General features: G+C 37.2%; 1 protein-coding gene across 1 annotated transcript in view; it reads right to left on the reverse strand.

The window, feature by feature from the left end:
• LOC132382314 (cation channel sperm-associated protein 2-like) overlaps positions 1-19,887 on the reverse strand; it is a 61,018-nt gene that overhangs the window by 17,236 nt on the left and 23,895 nt on the right. The window contains exons 2-7 of the mRNA XM_059952448.1: positions 13,441-13,622; positions 8,208-8,381; positions 6,008-6,076; positions 4,858-5,030; positions 2,757-2,918; positions 277-401 (exon numbers count right to left, since the gene is read on the reverse strand). Of these exons, the coding sequence (XP_059808431.1) occupies positions 277-401; positions 2,757-2,918; positions 4,858-5,030; positions 6,008-6,076; positions 8,208-8,381; positions 13,441-13,612 (875 nt within the window). The 5' untranslated portion in view covers positions 13,613-13,622. The remainder of the gene's footprint in view (positions 1-276; positions 402-2,756; positions 2,919-4,857; positions 5,031-6,007; positions 6,077-8,207; positions 8,382-13,440; positions 13,623-19,887) is intronic.

Below are 19,887 nucleotides of genomic sequence, written 5' to 3' on the forward strand. Positions count from 1 at the left end.
TGGTTGTGGTTATAGGACTTAACACAACAATTCATTCATGTAATACATGACTTGCAGTGCTGACAATGTGATTAAAGTTTTATCATTTTTTTATGCAGTGCAATTTTTTTTGGTTCAATCTATCTGTCTTTCAATAAAACCTTTAATGAGATTTAATTAAAAGAATCTTTTCCATGAACAATTCCCCAAAGTTTTGAAAAATGTTGCGTGTAAGGCATCATGTTTCTTTAAAGCTAAATAAATTCAAGTTTTTGAGAGCTGTTAAAATACACCTACACAAAAGCTGTCTTATAAGCACGCCCAGGGTTGCTTGATTCTGTGTAGCTCCGAAACAGTGACACTCCAATGATTGCAAAAGCATAGGCAAATATCAACACCAACAGCAAGATGAAAGTCATTGCCTAGAACAGATAAAAATAGATTGTCTGTTTTCCGTATAGATAGATAGGTAAAGTACAGCATTTTATCTTAATTTTGGAAATAAATGAAACAAGGAGCAATTGGAAAACTATAGTATTAATGCCAAAAATTATTAAAGTATTAAAATTACTACATTTGTGGAACAACTTAGAAATCCAGGGAGCCAAAGACCTGAATTTAAAGGTGCAAAGACCTGAATTACTTTGATTCTGAGCATGTCTTTCCAGAATAGAGGAGCCAAAAGTACAGCAGAGAGCATTGAAAGCTCCCAAAATTACTTTATCCCAAGAAAGCACAGTGGGAGAATCCTGGTGATTCTGTGTGAATGAAACTTCCTTATGCTCTAGAGAGAGGCAGTAATGTTGGAACTGTTGAGGTCAGGATTGGATTCCAGAGTACAAACTCATCCTACCATCACCTCTCAAGACTAGAAATCTCGGAACTTGTGAAGAGGAGTGGATACTGAATGGGCAAGCCAGAACATGGGAAGAGAAGCATGCTACTCAAGCCGTTCTGCAGGGATTTCATCTCATCTGATACCTACTAAGCTGTATTCATTACTATCGCCCTAAACCACCTTATTTTCTCAACTATCTCAGCAATCACTGTCTTGAAAATTTCTCTCAAACCTACAGTACTGTGCAAAAGCCTAAGGCACATGTAAAAAATTCTGTAAAGCGAAGATACTTTCAAAAATAATGAAAGGAAAAGTTTATGAATATAAAAAAAATTACCAAAAAGCATATAAAAATTATAAAAAGCAGTAAACAGTAAAAAAAAACTAAATCAAAACAATATTTGGTGGGACCACCCTTTGTCTTTAAAACTGCATCAATTCCCTTAGGTCCGCTGTCATGCAGTTTTATAAGAAAATCAGCTGGTAGGTTGTTTGAAGCATCCTGGAGACCTTGCCACAGTTCTACTGCTGATTTTGAATGTCTTGCTCACTTCTGACTCTCCAAGTAATCCCAGAGAGCTGCGATGATCCAGGCTCTGAGGAGGCCATGCTATCTGAAACCATATAATAAATCTAGGGTGCCTAGGACTTTTGATCAGTACTGTATATTCAGACCATTAAAGATGAAGATATTCTAGATATTCCAGCATCTTGCATGAAAAAATTATTTCTGATTTTGCTTGTTAAGTGGCTTAGTTCACATTTTGGGATTTGCATTTTCTACCTGAATCCTTCACTAGTTTTGTTGCATCTAATGCCATCAGTGCATTTTATCAATTTAAATTTGCCAAAAACACCCCACTAAGTCGAATATCAGTCAACCTTATGCAAGATGTATCAGTTCCAATCTAGAATCAACCATCCCATCAAATTATACTGAGATGCCTTGTCCAAGATTGAACACAATAGTCCAGACAATATTTGAACAATGTTCTATTGTTACTCTGTTATAAATCCAAGCCTTTGTAACAGGTAATATTTCATTAGCCTTTCATATTATATTTGTAGCTTTACATTAATTTTTATAAATACCTAAATAAGGACATACAGATTCCTTTGCTTTTCCACAGCTTCTAATCTCCCACCAGTAAGAAAATATTCCTCTCTAGCCACCCAAGTCTTTATTGCCCATTTGTAACTTTGTGCAACAATCTACAAAATTCACTGTATGTAGTTCTCAATATCCCTTCCAAATTATTAACATATACTGCATAAATCAAATGATTACTTTTCACCCCTTTTCCCTGGACTATGTGATGCATTTTGATTTCCAACACCTGCAGTTTATCACTTTGTTGATATATATATTTTAAAACTTCTGCATGTATTTTCCTCTTTGTTGCATTAAACATTGTGCTTTTTCTCAGAGCGGGTATACAGTATCAAGAGCTTGTAGTTGCCATGTCATTCACACACTGACTATTGGGAAGTCGGTTGGTATCTTTAAGTGCACCTATGCTGGCAGTCAATGTCAGAAAGCTGCCTTGGAGGTGAGGGTAATGTGGGGGGGGGGGGGTTAGAGTGGTCACTGTGACCCTGCTCCTTTCACCAGCTCCCTCTGCAATTCTCAGCAGTGACTGTCACTTCTGCAAATGCAATGTAGAAATATATAAATCTGCAGAGATTGCACAATGTCTGTGCCCTGATTACAAACATAAAGCAGCATAAAATAAATCAGGCAGATAAAAAGAGCAAGACATCATCTCCAAGATAAAATCAATACTCTTTATTATTTGGCGAATTAACATTTGGCTGAATTGTATAACTATTTGGCATTCCTGTGTCAAAAGAATTTTACATAGTCATTCAATTTATTTCAATAAAACAATTCCGAATCATATGGATATTAACAAACTAGAGGCAATCGACATAATTTTACCTTTAGTGCTTTTGTTACAGTCAACAGAAGTAGTCGGAATTGATGAAATTTTCTCATTCTTTTCAAAGAATGTAAAACTCTGAAGATACGAAAAACTTTTAAAAAATGAAGTTTACTGCCAGTTTGGTAATAAATTGTCTTGATCACCTCTGGAATGATAGACTAATTATATAAGAGATTTAGATTATTATGAGCATATGGTGAATTTTTTTCCAGTCTATGTAGCTTCTGATGAGCAAATTTCTATTAAAATAATCCTTACTTATGACAAAGCCTGCACAATAATTTATGGCCAGAAAGCTCCTTCCTCTAAACACCAAGTCCCACTCTTCCCAATCTTTATTGCTCCTTTCAACAAACCCACACAGGCATTAATCTATCTGGCCTCAGTGTCCCAAATCCACTCATTTCACATTTTTTCCAATTCTATTTTCTTCTTACATGCAAGTGTCCAAGGAGATTATTGGCCTTTATTCCGTTTACAACCCGTGGTTTGCCATTAATGTAAAAACAAATATTAACTGAATAAAAATTATTTTCTTCAGGTTGATTTATTTAAAGTTAGCCAAAATGGAGAGAAAATGAAAAATGGCTACTTTGTCCTGGCAAAGGTGAACCTTCAAGTTGTCCTACACAGAAAATGCTGGAGGAACTCAGCAGGCCAGGCAGCATCTATGGAAAAGAGTGAACAATTGAAGTTTCATCAGGACTCAACCCAAAATGTTGAATGTTCACTCTTTTCCATTGATGCTACCTGAAGGAAGTGGCTGGACAATAGTAAAAATCATCGAATGTAAAAAAACATATAGATGAGAACAAAGTGGAGTAAGAACACAAATAGCAAAATACTACACCTGTCCCTACACCTCCTCCTTCACTACCATTCAGGGTCCCAAAAAGTGCTTTCAGGTGAGGCAGTACTTAACTTATGAGTCTGTTGGGGTCATATACTGTGTCCGGAGCTCCTGTTGTGGCCTCCTGTATATTGGTGAGACCCAACATAGATTGGGAGACCACTTTGCTGAGCACCTATGCTCTGTCTGCCAGAAGAAACGGTCTCCCAGTGGCCACTCACTTTAATTCCACATCCCATTCCCATTCTGATATGTCAGTCCATGTTCTCCTCCACTGTCACGATGAGGCCACACTTATCTCCTTGCCTTGGCGCTTCTCCCCCTTTTTCTTTCTTCCACAGCCTTCTGTCCTCTCCTATCAGACTCCCCCTTCTCCAGCCCTGTATCTCTTTCACCAATCAACTTCCCAGCTCTTTACTTCATCCCTCCCCATCTTGGATCCACCTATCACCTTGTGTTTCTCTCTCCCCTCCACCCCCCTTTAAAATCTACTCCTCATCTTTCTTTTTCCTCAGTCCTACTGAAGGGTCTCAGCCTGAAACACCGATTGTACCTTTTTCCATAGATGCTGCCTGGCCTGCTGAGTTTCTGTAGTATTTTGTTTGCTAGCAAAGATGTTGAAGGCAACTGGGTCCAAGATTGATAAACAACCAACAATAATTATGCAGGGGCATCTAAATAGTGAACTAATTCAAAAAGAGGGAACAAAAGAGAGAACTGGCAACTTACGGTCACTATTGTGAAAAGCAAAGTCCTGCAGATATGTTTATCTGAATGAATGATTTCCCACTTGGGTTCAATAAAGTATGTATTTTTAAATTATTGTTGTTATCCTTATTATTATGTCAACACCAGAAACACTCAGCAGTTGAGCTGCATTATCTCTGAACAAGAAAGAAAGTTAAATTTTCAGGTTGATGAGTTTTCCTTCGAAGTGACATGACTTAGAGATTTTCCTATTCTTTCTCTCTCTGTGTAAGTACTCAAACTTATCCACCTGTGTATACCAGAGTCTCTGGAGATGGAATGATAATATTGCATATACTGTAATTAGAACAGTAAGTGTAGGAGGCACTAACACTGTCTAAGGAATCATAGCACCAACGTGCTAAGACTGAAAAGATACACATTATAATTTTATACCATAGGTATCCCTAAAAAAAATTAAACCTCTATTTAAGTTAAGTAGGAAGGCAACATAAATAATTATAGTAAAGACCAGAAATGCTATAACCTGCTTTTCTTACAATAATTAGAACTGTCAGGTCAAAGACGTTCCAACCGCTTCTCCAAAATCCTACAAAATCTTTAAGCCACCTGAGTATAATTTCACTCATCAGTACTGAGAGGATGCACCAGTCGATGACTGACAATATGGTCGTTAGGACAGAGAAATTCTTTCCAGGATTGTGAGCAACATCTGAGGAAGTATCACAAACATACCTTGGTAATCAAAGCAAACAGTACATACCTAATTCAAACATGTTACCATCATATTTATTTATTTATTTCACTATACAGATACTCAGTGTGTTTATAAGGTGTTTCATGAATTTATCTCCATCATATGTTCAATTGTTCAATTTAATATCAGAGAATGTATACAGTTTACAACCTGAAATCCTTACTCTTCACAGACATCCACGAAACAAAGAGGAAAAAATGCAAAAGATGAATGACAGAAAAGGTTAGAACCCAAAAGCCCCCCTCCTTCCCTCCAACCACAAGCAGAATCAAAAGCATTATCCCTCTCCCCACTTGCTCCAGCAAAAGTAGCAACCCTCCACCACCCACCATGCAATCAATAGCAAAGTCCATGATCTAGAGTCATGGAATATCTTTCTAAGCTGGTATTTTTAAACCTCCACAGTTCTCGGCGCCTTTGTGACCAGTAATAAGTAAAATATCAAACTGGTATGTCCTGATGTTGCATAAAATTAACTCTTTTTAATTATTTCAAATTTTAAATATTTAATAATCCTCAATATAGCATGAGGAGAAATAGAATTCCCAGAGTATGAGCAGAAATTCTTGGCAGCATGTCATACAAAGCCAGATTGTGAGCAGAGCTTTCAGAACCATTTTTTTCCCATTTTCACACCGTAATGAGTGATTGTAGCTACATTGTAGAAACTTTACTAGTCCAGTCTTTAAGACTGTCAGTGTGAATTTCAATGCTGGGGCCTTAACTATAGTATATACAGTACTATGAATGCATGCCATGGCTTCTCTGTATATGGAACGAATTTCAAATTAAATAGATTGCTCTAGTTTTGTATATATTGCCATTTAGATAGTATAGTAATTATATCTATACACTAGTGGTTTGGTGAACTGTTTTATTTGTGTTGCATATTTTTAGGAAACAACAGAGGCAGAAAAAATTGTTTGTCTTACCTACTAACACGCCAAATACAACAGTATTGATGATAATGAGGTACAAAATAAGATTACTGAAAAATGTACCTATTTGAATGTGATCAGGAAAATATACACAGTATTGGCCCCAAACACAGAATTATCCAAAGTTTAAAAATTTCTGAAAATACCTACATAATGGTGTTGACATATTAATACCTGACTATCTTATCATTGAGTAATTGAATTAACACTAGCATTTCATCATTCAGTGTTAGATTTTTCAATCTCATTCAATGATTTTTTTTCCCAAGCAAGCATTCAAAGGTATTTATCTGAGTCCCCTGCAGGAATATTCTTGGGTGCACGTAAAGAAGGTAAAACATTCTACATATTTTGTGGTCACCGTTGTGATGTTGGTGGTCTTGGATCAAAAGGAGGGGAGATTAGGCCAGGAAGAGAGTGAATTATGAGGGGAGCAGAGAGGACTGGAAATGGATCTAGCGGTTCAAGCAAGGTAGTATTCACTGTTGGGCATGTTGTTTTGAAGCTCATCATACAAAATGTGTTTCATAGAAATGTGGTCACATTTGGATGGGACATGGGAGGATAGGAGTACATGAAACATTGGTCTTATTTCCATTAAGTTTGGACAGGGAAAGCAAGAGGAATAAATATACTAACTAGATAGAAAATAAATTTTCATAAAAGTTTACCTAGATAAAATAATTATTGTTGAGCTTTTTTTTAGCAACCTCACTTTAATTGATAGCATTTCAAAGATAAACTTCATGCATTATCAAAGTGTGAACATGCACATAATTCCAACTGTTCACTGACTGGCGGCTAAGCTTATACTTCGATGGACAACCAAATGTTTCATTGTGTTGTATGCTCTGTTTGAGGATTTGTCCAAAAGACTATTTTCTAAGTTATGTTCCTCTTCTCAATCACTAGATGTATTCTAAGTTTTCTGGTTGTGCTCTGTACAGTCAGAGTGTTAAAATTGGACAGTACAGAAGCAGAGCCTCTGTCCAGTTGGTCCGTGAAGGCCAAGGTGCCCTTATCAGCTGGTTTTACTTGTTGTGTTGGGTCCACATCCCTGTAAACTTTTCCCATCCACACATCTGTCAACATTTCTATACATTGTATTTCTACCCATTTCTACAGCTTCTGCTGGCAACTCATTCCATACACCCGGCACCCTCAGTGTGAAAATGTTTCTCCTCAGTCCCTTTTAAATCTTACTCCCTCACCTTAAATCTAGGTTCCCTTTTTAGATTCCTGCCCTAAGTAGAAGAATGACCATCCACATTTTCTACACCCCACATGAACTTATACACCCCTGTAAGATCATACTCAGCTTCCTATGCCCCAGAACTAAAAAAAATTATTCATTACTGTGTAACTCAAGCCCTCCAGTCCTGATATTTATCTATTCTGCATCCTTCCACCTTTCTTATTGGTGGGCACCAGAACTGCTCACAATACTCCAAGTCTGGCCTCATTAATGTCTTGTACTGTTGCAACATGGTGTTCCAACTTCTGCACACTAACTATACAGGCAAGCATGCCAAAACCTTCCTTCACCATCCTGTCTATCTGAATCACCACTTTCAGGGAACTACCTATCTGTACCCCTAGATACCTCTGTGCTACAACATTCTCCTTACTATTTACTGTGTAGGCCCTGCCCTGGTTTAAAGTGCTAAAAAGCAAAACATCACAAAGATGACAAAGTTTGCAGATGCTGGTCCTGATGGAGGATCTCAGCCCGAAACGTCAACTGTTTACTCTTTTCCATAGATGCTGCCTGGCCTGCTGAGTTCCTCCAGCATTTTGCATGTGATGCAAGGCTTCACACTTGCCCATATTAGATTGCATCTACCATTCCTTCACCCACTTCCACAACTGTTGACAAGATCTGTGCCTCATAATACACCAACAATATTGCTAGTCCTAGCAGAGTTCTAATCTCCAAAGTCTGCGATTTCAGGATCTACTCACAGCACATGAACACTAGGAAGATGCATTTTGACACTTCAATGCCCAAGATTATCTCTTAAACAAAATATTTAAGTTTGTCTCTTCCCTCACAGTGGACCTTCAGTGATTCCGTTAGATGAGGAGGTAGGCCCTCAGTTCCCTGGACCTACTGCTTAGATGGTGTGAGAAAGTATTACTTTCCAATTTTTAAAAGAATTTTAATTCTATATGTCATCTGTTTGATAAAGGATACTTTCTAAGATCCATGTTGCCCACATATTGAGTGGTGGATATTTGATGTAGCGATACTGAAGATAATTTCTCAGTCTGTGATTTGAGGAGATATTGATATTTCGAACTGGATTAAAATCAAAACGCACCAATTGCAGTGAATCTTCAATCATCAACTTGGTCAACATCTTTGGATCTTTTAAATAATGAAAACCCATTATTAATTTTTTTTTCATCAAATACATTACTTTCTACACTGGTTACATGCCTTCTGTAGTTTTAATATGAACAATTGTTAATTATAAAGACAAATTTAAAATCATCAGCAGGATTCTAAATGAACTGCACTGTAATGCTTTCTGCACTAGTTCGAGCTTCAGACTTATATTTTGCAGTTTCCATGCAATCTATTCCCCCCCCCCCGCCCTCATAGTTGCTGTTCGACCCACAGTAGAATACTTGTTGCTTTACAATCAATTTACAAAATGCAAATATAAAGGTTTTGATGGGAAATGTCAGCAGTATCTTCCATTATTTCCTCACAATTTTCTGAAATGTGGGATTTGGTCATTGTGTAAGTCCCAAAGGTATGGTTGGACCAGATCCAAGACATAAGAGATCCAACAGATGCAGGAAAACTTGAACAACACACACAAAATGCTGGAGGAACTTAGCAGGCCAGGCAATGTCTTTGGAGGGAAATAAACAGCCAAAGTTTTGGGTTCTTATGTCAACTGGCAATTTCTTCCCTAGATGCTGCCTGACCTCCTGAGTTCCTCCAGTATTTTAAGTATGTTGCTCAGACTAGATGTTTTCTTAATCACTTCAATTAAATTGAAGGCACCTAAGGAAATAAAATAAATATACCTAATTAAGATTTCCTAGCTAAAATGTTGCCTGATGGTCTGAATATTTCTATCATTTTTAAAATTTTCGTTTTCCAGTGACCAGTATGTTGAGTTTTCTACACACCCTGTTGTTCCACTCTACATTTTGTTCCCGCTCCAACACCATATACAAGTTTGCTGATGACGCCACTGTTGTGGGCTGTATCAAAGTTGGTGATGAATCAGCATTCACGAGGGAGATTGAAAATTTGGCCAAGTGGTGTAATAACAACAACCTCTCACTGAATGTCAGTAAGATCAAGGAACTGATTGTAGACTTCAGGAGAGGTATGAGGTTCATGAGCCAGTAATCATCGGAGGCTCAGAGCTGGAGAGAGTCAGTAACTTTAAATTCCTGGTTGTCGCCATCTCAGAGGTCCTAGACATATCATATAAATATAATTGCAAAGGTAACACAACAGTGCCTCGACTTCCTCAGGAATCTTCCTTGATTCGGCATGTCATCAAAAACCTTGGCAAACTTCTATAGAAGTGTGGTAGAAAGTGTGCTGACTGGCTGCCTTAAGGCCTGGTTTGGGAACAATCAGTACCTTTGAGTGAGAAATCCTACAAAAGGTAATGGATTCAGCCTGGTACATCATGGGGAAAACCCTCATTGGGAACATCGACATTCAACGATGCTATGGCAAAGCAGCACCCATCATCAAAGATCTTCACCATCCAGGCCATGCTCTTTTATCGCTGCTGCCGTCAGGTAGAGGGTACAAGAGCCTCAGGACTCCCTACACAGGTTCAAGAACAGTTACTACCCCTCAACCATCAGGCTTTTGAACAAAAGCGGTTAATTTCCGGCGTTCCCACAACCGATAGTCTCACTTTAAGGACTCTTTATCTTGTTATTTCATACTCGTTAGTTATTGCCGTTTATTTATATTTACACTTGCACAGTTTGTTGTTCATTGATCCTGTTTAACAGTTACTGTTCTATAGATTTGCTGAATATGCCTACAATAAAAAGAATGTCATAGTTGTATGTGGTGACATGTATGTACTCTGATAATAATTTTTACTTTGAACTTTGAATAGTTTATCTTTCTTATTTACAATCCATTTAGTCAACACAGATGTAATTAGCTTGCCTTAACCATGTCCTCTCAAGTAACACTGACACCACCTGTTTATCCAGTTTCCCTTGGTCTTCACCCTATCGTGGATATTTCCTTTAGTCCAGTCACTCATCCCCTTCTGCTCAACTTTAACATACTTTTTTCTAGCACTTCTTAGTTCTGATGAAAAATAATCAATTTGAAATTTTAACTTTAATGTCACCTGACTTTCTGAATATCTCTTGTAATTTCTAGTTTTATTTCAGATATACAGTGATAACATTATTTTGCATTAAAGAATTATTTTCAATTGCATGAATGTATTTAATTGGTTGTGAAGATGCTTAAGAACTTTAATTTTCATTTTGGTCTCAAACATTATTTAAAATATAGTTTATAGTGTGAATATTTCTAATGAAGCTTGAATATTTCTGAAAATTATGAGAGATTTACCAATCCTTGTCCAAGATCAGTGAAAATGTTATGAACTCATCTTCCAGCAATTGCATAGATTATACCACATGTTTTACCTTTTAAGTTGCACTAGGGAGTAGCATGAAATGAATGTATCTAGAAATGGAACCAACAGCTCCATGTATTTAAAGTGGAATATTTAAAATACTGTATTCTAGAATATATAAAATTAAAAAAAATATCTTAGCATAATTTTTTAGCTAATATTTTGCTTTGGAATTGAGATTCTCGTGATAAACCATTCAAATTCTGAAAACTGATCTAGTGCTCTCCCGGAATGTATGACAAGTAGTCTTCTTGGTCTTCTAGCTGGGTACAAGTATTGATTTTAATCGACGTTTCAATGACAAACTCTACTATTTTCATCAGGGTTGATGCTTAGGCATGTCTAGTCTGGTATATTTAATATAACCCTGTCGTCCGTTCCTCCTGAATGGTTAGTCCTCATCCAATCAGGTTCCCATTGTCCCACCTTATTTACAATCAAATTCCAGCTTTTCCTCAGAATAAAATTTCTTTTGCTCTAATTTTGTTAAATTTCTTTTTCTCTACTTTTATTTCAATGGCTTCCTTCACCAGGCAGTCCCAAAAGCCATTGGCACAGCACAATAGTTTTGTGCCATCGAAGTCAATCCTACGGCCATTGTGAATGCAATGTTCTGCTATTGCCGATTTTTCTGGGTAACCCAAATGGATACACCTTCTGTGCTCCTTGATGTGGGTTTCCACTGTGCATCCCGTCTGGCTGAAATCGCTGCTCCACATTCACAGGGAATTCTGTAAGTAACAGCCATCCTGATTCCCAGGTCATCTTTGATCCACATAAGCTGTGATTTGAGCTTTCTTACGGGTTTGTGGGTGGTATTAATCCAGTATTTCTTCAGGATCCTGGCAACCCTTCTAGAAACTGTGGAAATATAGGGACGACAGGGAGTAGTTACAGGAGCCTGGTTTTTCCACTAGCCCTTTTAAGGGCCTGATTGATTCCCTTCACATTGCAACCATTCTGTAGGAACATCATGCATAATCATCTTATTTCCTTGTGGAGACTCTCTGGGTCCAAAATAGTTTTTGCACTGTTAATCAATTAGAAAAAACTGCTCTATGTTGGGAGGCATGATGGTGGCTGTTATTATTGAGGTATAAGTCCATGAAAATGGGTTTCCGATAGACAGCATTCCCAAAGTGATGTCCAGTTTCCATCATACTAGAATGTCTGGGAATGGGAGGCAACCATTCTTCTCCATCTTCATCATAAATTGGATACTTGGATGTATGCTGTTCAGTTGGAACTGGAACTGCTGGAGTGCCTGGAACCCATGAGGCTACATTATGAAGGTGTCATCAACGTATCTGAAGAAGCACTTGGGGCATGAGGGCGATGAACTCAGAGCTCTCTCCTCAAAGTCCTCCATGTAGAAATTAGCAATAGCTGGCAATTAGAGCGATCCCGTGGTCAAAGATGACCTGGGCCTCAGGCTGGCACTTACAGGATTCTCTGTGAATGCAGAACAGTGTATATCTGCCAGGACACGACGCATGGTGGAAACCCGCATCAGGGAAATTGGCAGTAGCATAACATTGAATCTGCAACGGCCATAGATTTGACTTTGATGGCACAAAACTACTGTGCAATGCCAATATCTTTTGGTACTGCCTGGTGAAGGAAGCCATTGAAATTAAACTAGAGAAAAAGAATTTTAACAAAGATGAAAGTCTCGCTCTGTAAGAACTGGAATTCGATTGTAAACAAGGTGGGACAGCGGAAACCTGATTGGATAAGGACTAACCAATCAGGAGGGACGGTCGATATGGGTATATATGCCACTGGACTGGATGTACCTAGTACCTAGGCATTGTCCCTGATGCAGATGAACAGAGTTTGTCATTGAAATGCTGGTTAAAATCGGTACTTGAACCTGGCTAGAAGCCTGAGAAGAGCTTATTCATCATTCAAATTTTGCTCTGTAATCAATCAAATATCACAATTTTTCTTGGTAATTTATATAATACTAATGTAGCTTCATTTTCTTGAAGATTTTCAAAAATGTTGTTTCTTCTCTGCCAGAACAGATATTCTATTTTACCTTTGGACCAAAGCCATGCAGTTTCATTAATCAGTAAAATGATTTCATTTTCAAGGAAGAATATCAATTTGCAAAATTAATTAACTCATTGTATATAAATGACAGGACATGTAGACATTATTCTATCCAAGACTGTCTTAAAGATACTGTGTGAAAAACTTTGGATAAGCTCAACTCACTAAACTTAGGAGTCAATTCCCACAAGATATTATGTTTTTTTAAAAAAAAGCTCACTGCCAGAACTAATATGTACAGTGAATTATCAAAGATCAGAAAAATATAGCCCTTCTCTTTCATTTACCAGCATTACATAACAAAATGCTCCCACCACAAGTGTAAACATACATATATTGCACTTCGTCCACACAAACTCTGCTCTAAATTAATTTTCCAATTTTACTCTGCTTTGTCCACTGCTTGCCTGTTAAGTGTCACCATAACAGCTTTGATCACTTTGCACTAAAATGGACTTTGCATTTTTGTTTTAATTTTATTCTTTCTTGTAATTTTTTTTAATAATTTTTGTTAATTTTACGATTTTCCTTTAAATGCCTCATAGATGATGCTATGTTCCTGTAATGCTGCTGCAAGTAAGTTTTTCATTGCAACAATGCATACATGTACTTGTGGATATGATAATAAACTCAACTCTGAATGATGACTTTGAATTAGATTTTTTCTTTAATTATTATTTGAACAACTCAACCCAATTTTGTCAATTTAATGTTTCATAAAAATACCTTTGATGTCATTCATATTATATTTTGGATCATTGATGATTGATCCTTGAAAATGATCCAATAAATTGAAATCCTGAATGAGCTTTGATCGGATAGCTTCTGCCCGAGGGTTGGCCTTTGAAAATATTTGGGAAACGCCTTGACTTTCCAAAATAGATGTTGATTCGTCCATTTTTCAGTATCTATTCAACAAGAGGGAAAAATGTTCATTCATTCTGAAAATGTTCAGACAACAACCATCTCTAGATCTACAGACTATAAAGATGACTTACTTTTCCAATGCTGATCATTTGCAGATTATCAATTTGAATTATTCCACCACTGGCTGATGTGCTTATAGTGTCACTATTCCTAATCTCTGGAATTCTTTAATAAGAAAGACTAATTTGCCTGTCTATTTCAAATGCTCCAAAATACATCATTATCAGTGAAATACTCTATGTTAGTGATGTAATGTAGGAAGAGTTGGACCCAACTTGCACAATGCAAACTCTGAGAAATGGAAATGTAATTGTACCCTTTGTGATTTACCTATTTATTGCAGGATTGCACTTTATTCTTATCAGTATTGGACCGTGTAACTCCCCTGTTCTTCAAAATACTTTTTTTTACATCCGTTTGAAAGAGCTTCAGTTTCACATTCAAAAACAGCATTTCTAACAGCAAATATGGTAGTTCTTTGGAGCGTCATCCTGGACATCCATACCCAATTCTGTGCTTAGAACTCACAATTTTGACACTGAACTGTAGCTAACTCTATTTCATTATCACTCTTCGTATATCCCTTGACGGGTTAGAAGTGGCGCAAATGTTACACCTGGCTGGATTGCCCAGAAATAATGGTCACTGTCTCATAATAAAGGGTCAGCCATTCAGGCTGGTGATCAGAAGACATTTGATCAGCAAAAATAGGGTGAATCTTAGGAACTGATTATCGAAGATGGCTCTGAAGGCTCAGGTACAGAATATATTGAAGACAGAGAACAATGGGGTGTGGGGATAATGGTGCTCAGATCAAAACCAGTTGCAATCATTTTGAATGGCAGAGTATGGTTAAGTGGCCTGCAGGGCCTTCTATTTCTTCTGTTTAGGGCAATATTTATTAGTGAACCAGTGTCCTGTTGAGAACTCTGATCTACATGTTCATTTCTTTCACATCCTTCTGCCAACCTCCTATCTGTTCATATCTGTTCTTGTTCTTGCTGCGTAACCATAATTTGCCCCATGTGCCTCATAATGGAGCTGTGGACTACATTCATACGATCAGTGAGATATTTTTGATTTCCTGTCTTTAACTGGAAGCCAATGAGAGACAGATTTTGAACCAAAGCTGCTTGATGTGGAAGCAAGATTGGTGACTTCTTCGTCATGATCACTCTGCTCAACATGGGCATCCTAATGGATCTTGATGTTTATAGAAGGTGGAGTTCTTGTGCTTCTCATGCATAACCTCTCGGGAGCTCTCATGGATGCTGTTATGAGCCTCTCGAGTTACCTCAGTAAGCATCTGAGACCTCAGACTTCTACATGCTCTTTATTGAGTGTTGCCTGGTCACCTTTGATCTGTGAAGCCACTACCTGGTTGAGCCTTCTGCATGTAGTCAGACCTAATATTGGTTGTACTCTCGTTTCAACAATCAGTAGCTGTGCCTTTAGGTGCTGCCCTTTATGCATAAAGGTCACTGTACAGTCCCCTTTTACTGGAATGTTCTCTCCTTTGTCTATCCCACATGTTATTTCCTCAAAGAATTCCAATAGATTTGTCAGGCAAGAGTTCCCCTTAAGGAACCAACGCTGACTTTGGCCAACTTTATCATGGGCATCTAAGAACCCTGAAACCTCATCCTTAATAAAAGACTCAAACATCTTCCCAACCACTGAACGTAGGCTAATTAGCCTATATATTTTTTTTCCTTCTGCCTCCCTCCCTTCTTAAAGAGTGGAGTGACACTTGCAATCTTCCAGACCTCCAGATCCACTCGAGAATCTAGTGAATCTTGAAGGATCATTACTAATGCCTCCACAATCTCTTCAGCTACTTCTTTCAGAACCCTGGGGTGCAGTCCATTTGGTCCAAGTGACTTATTTACCTTTAGATCTTTCAGCTTCCCAAGCACCCTCTCCTTGCTAATAGCAACTGCAGTCATGTCTGCCCCTGAAACTCACAAATTCCTGGTGTCTTCCACAGTGAAGATTGACGCAAAGTACTTGTTAATTTCATCCACCACTTCTTCGTCCCCTAGTTGTACCTTTCCATTGTCATTTTCCAATGTTCCAATATCCACTCTCACCTCTCTTTCACTCTATATATACCTGAAAAAAAAAAACTTCCGGTATCCTCATTGATATTTTTGGCTAGCTTACTTTCATATTTTATCTTTTCTTTCCTTATGTTTTTTTCCACCTGCCTTCTAATGTTTTTTAAAAGCTTTCCAATCCTCTAACTTCCCACAAATTTATGCTATATTATATACCCTGTCTTATGTTTTTATGTTGTCTTTGACTTCGCTTGTCACTGACAGTTGTCTCATTCTCCCTTTTGAATATTTCTTTTTTGGGATGTATTTTCTCTGTACTTTCCAACTTGCCCCACAGAAACTCCAACCAATGCCATTCTGCTAATGTCTCCCTCCGATCAACTTTGGCCAGCTCCTCTTTCATGCTTCTCTAATTCCCTTTACTTTACTGTAATACTGATACATCTGACTTTACCATCTCCGTCTCAAATTGCTGCGTTAATTCTATTGTATTATGAACACTGCCTCCCAAGGCTTCCTTTCCTTTAAGCTCCCTAATAAAATCTGGTCCTCCACAACCTGGATTAATACTTTGACGTCATGTGGAGGTTTATGTGCTTCAAGGACTCCATCAGGTGATGCCAACTCAGGGCCAGCTATGTTGGAACAGCTTTAGACGAGATGCCAGACAAAGATTGATCCAACCCCAGCTCCCAAACGGACAGACTAGCATTTGCCCCTCCCAGGCCACACTTCAACATGATGCAGCCACAAGCTGGAGGAGTGGCTTGACAAAAAACAATTAGAAATTTGAAGAGAAAAAACACCTGCTGTACAAAACAACAACATCAAATCTAGTTCATTTCACATCACCCAGTTCAGAACATTTTTACCCCTGCTGGGCTCAACCACAAGCTGTTCTAAAAAAAATCTCATAGGCATTCTACAAATTCCCTCTCTTGAGATTCGGTACCAACCCGATTTTCCCATTCTACCTTCGTATTAAAATCCCCCATAGCTATCATATTGCCCATATTACATGCCTTTTCTATTTCCTGTTGAAATTTATATCCCACATCTTGGCTACCGTTTGTATATAATTCCCACCAAGGTCTTTTTATCCTTGCAGTTCTTAACTCTTCCCTCAAGGATTCTACATCTTCTGATCTATGTTACCTCGCTCTCATATCTTGATTTCATTTTTTACCAAAAAAGCCACCCCATCCAGTCTGTCTACCTGTCTGTCCTTTCAATACAAGGTGTATTAAGCTCCCAGCTCTGATCTTTGTTCAGTCATGACTCAGAGATGCCCACAACATCGTACCTGCCAATCACAATCTGTGTTGCAAGATCATCCACTTTATTCCGTATACTGCTGTGCATTCAAATATAACACCTTCAGTCCTGCATTCATCATCTTTTTCAATTTTGCCCCCATGTTACACTTTGCCTCATCCCACTGACTGCAATTTTGCCTGATCATCTGCCTGTCCTTCCTCACAGTCTCACTAAACACTGAATCAACTTGCGTACCAACTACCCTATCACTCCAGTGCCCAGCCCCCTGCCAACTTAGTTTAAACCCACCTCAACAGTTCTAGCCTGCAATGATATTGGCTGCCTCACGTTCAGGTATAACCCATCTTTTTTGTACTGGTCCCACCTTCCCCAGAAGAGATCCTGATGATCCACAAATCTAGATATTCAGGAAATCTGTATATTCATTAGAAATTTAAGAACCCACTTTTTGAACTATAGCGATAGGCGAGGAAAGAACAAACTTGGGCATAACATCTCCTGTTATCATGCAACTCATAATCAAGACTCCTGTAACTAATAGCCACTTGGAATTAATACTGAAAAATATCACTACTCAGGAAACATGAACCTAACATGTTACAAATAAACAATATTTGTTAAATGACGGGAGAAAATATGCCTCACAGCAGGAAAGCCTGGATTCAATCTTGCCTGTGTTACGTACCCCTTAACTGGGTGTCTGACCAGCAGAGAAAGAAGAATCCATTGGAGTCTGGTGGTACCAAACTAAAGGTGTTTATTAGTAAACTACACAATACAGTATCAAGAATGCAAATATATATATATAAAACAAGTTAGCAGTAATAAACCTAAAAGTGTAGGAATAATAATAATCAATAATAAACAAGCTCTACCGATGTCTAGGGGTAAAGGAATTGTCATAGGAAAGTATAGAGTTCAGTTCATAAATGCTGAAGTAGTTATGGTTGTTGTATTGAAATCGTTGGAGAGAGAGAGAGCGAGTGAGATGTAACAGCAACAGTTGCGGCAGGCAAACCTTTTTGTGGCTTTCTTAATCTGTCGTATCATTGTGGTCATTCAGTTATGACCCCTCTGGTCTTCAGCTAGACTGTTCTTCTGTGGTGGACTCGTCACTCTGGTATGAGTGGACACGCACATAAGTCCCCACCGGCCCTGCTGTAACACTGTGAGCTTTGCTGACCGATCTCCTGGTTTGGTCTCCGAAGCCCCCACCTTTCTTTTTTTTTACTTTTTTTTATTGTATTTCAAGTAGTTACAAAATAAAAGTATGAAAAAAATGTATATTACCCATCCCCCCTCCCCTTAACCCCTCCCCCCTAGCATCCCTATAGAAAAAAAAGAAGAAAGAAAGAAAGAGTGCCTGGATATTGGAAGATCCCCACATGCTCCATGGAGTTCGTAATAACTTCAGTATATATATTTATTTCTTTCCCCAAATAACCAATTATTTCATCTTCGGAGCACCTATATGTTTAATCCTGTCTTTTGTAAATATGGACACCAAATTTTCAAAAATGTTTCATATTTATCTCTTAAATTATAAGTAATTTTTTCAAGTGGAATACAGCTATAAATTTCTTTCTTCCAACGATCTATACTTTTTTTGGCTACTGCCAATGCAATTTTTATAAATTCTTTCTGATATTTATTTAATTTGGATATCAGTTTTATCCCTTCAATATCACCTAGTAAAAATAATATTGGATTATGTGGAAGTTGTATTCCAATAATCTGTTCCAATAAAACTCTTAATTTGTCCAAAAAGGTTAAATTTTAGAACAAGACCGAGTAGAATGTAAAAAAGTACCAATTTCTTGGTTACATCGGAAACATTGATCGGATAAATTTGGGTTTAATTTATTTATTTTTTGTGGTGTAATATATAATTGATGTAAAAAGTTATATTGCACTAATCTTAACCGGACATTTATTGTATTTGTCATACTCTCAAGACATAGTCTTGACCAATTTTTTTCTTCAATTTTAATATTCAAGTCACTTTCCCATTTTTGTCTTGACTTATGGACTCGTTTAATTGCCTGTTTTGAATCAAATTATACATACAAGAAATGAATTTTTTAATCTTTCTTTTTTGAATTAAAGTTCCTATTTCATTAGATTTCAGCAATAATATTGTTTGACCTAATTTTTCTCTTAAATAAGCCCTTAGTTGAAATTAACAAAAAAGACTGTTGTTTGATACTTTATATTTATTCTTTAATTGATCAAATGACATTAGTATACCTCCTTCAAAACAATCACCTATATATCTAATCCCTTTTTGAAACCAATTATATAAAAGTTGATTATCCATTGTAAAAGGAATAAGTCTATTTTGAATTAAAGATCTCTTTGCTAATAAGGATTTCTTTATCTCATCGTCAACATTTATCTTATTCCGTAAGTCAATCAAATGTTTTAATATAGGAGATTCTTTCTTTTCCCGGATCCATTTAGATTCCCATTTATATATAAAATCTTCTGGTATATTTTCTCCTATTTTATCTAGTTCTATTCTAACCCATGCCGGTTTATCTTTCTCAAAAAAAGATGCAATAAATCTAAGTTGATTTGCTTTATAATAATTCTTAAAATTTGGAAGTTGTAACCCTCCCAGATCAAATTTCCATGTCAATTTTTCCAACGATATTTTTGACATCTTATCTTTCCAAAGAAACTTCCTCACATATTTATTTAACTCTTGAAAAAACTTCTGGGGTATTTGTATTGGTAGTGATTGAAATAAGTATTGTAATCTAGGGAATACATTCATTTTTATGGTATTTACTCTACCTACTAATGTTATTGGTAATACCATCCATTTATCAAGATCTTCTTGAATTTTTTTCAATAGTGGTAAGTAATTTAATTTATATAAATTCTTTATATCATTATCAACTCCTATACC

Source organism: Hypanus sabinus, chromosome 28 (assembly GCF_030144855.1).
Source record: "Hypanus sabinus isolate sHypSab1 chromosome 28, sHypSab1.hap1, whole genome shotgun sequence".
NCBI lineage: Eukaryota > Metazoa > Chordata > Chondrichthyes > Myliobatiformes > Dasyatidae > Hypanus > Hypanus sabinus.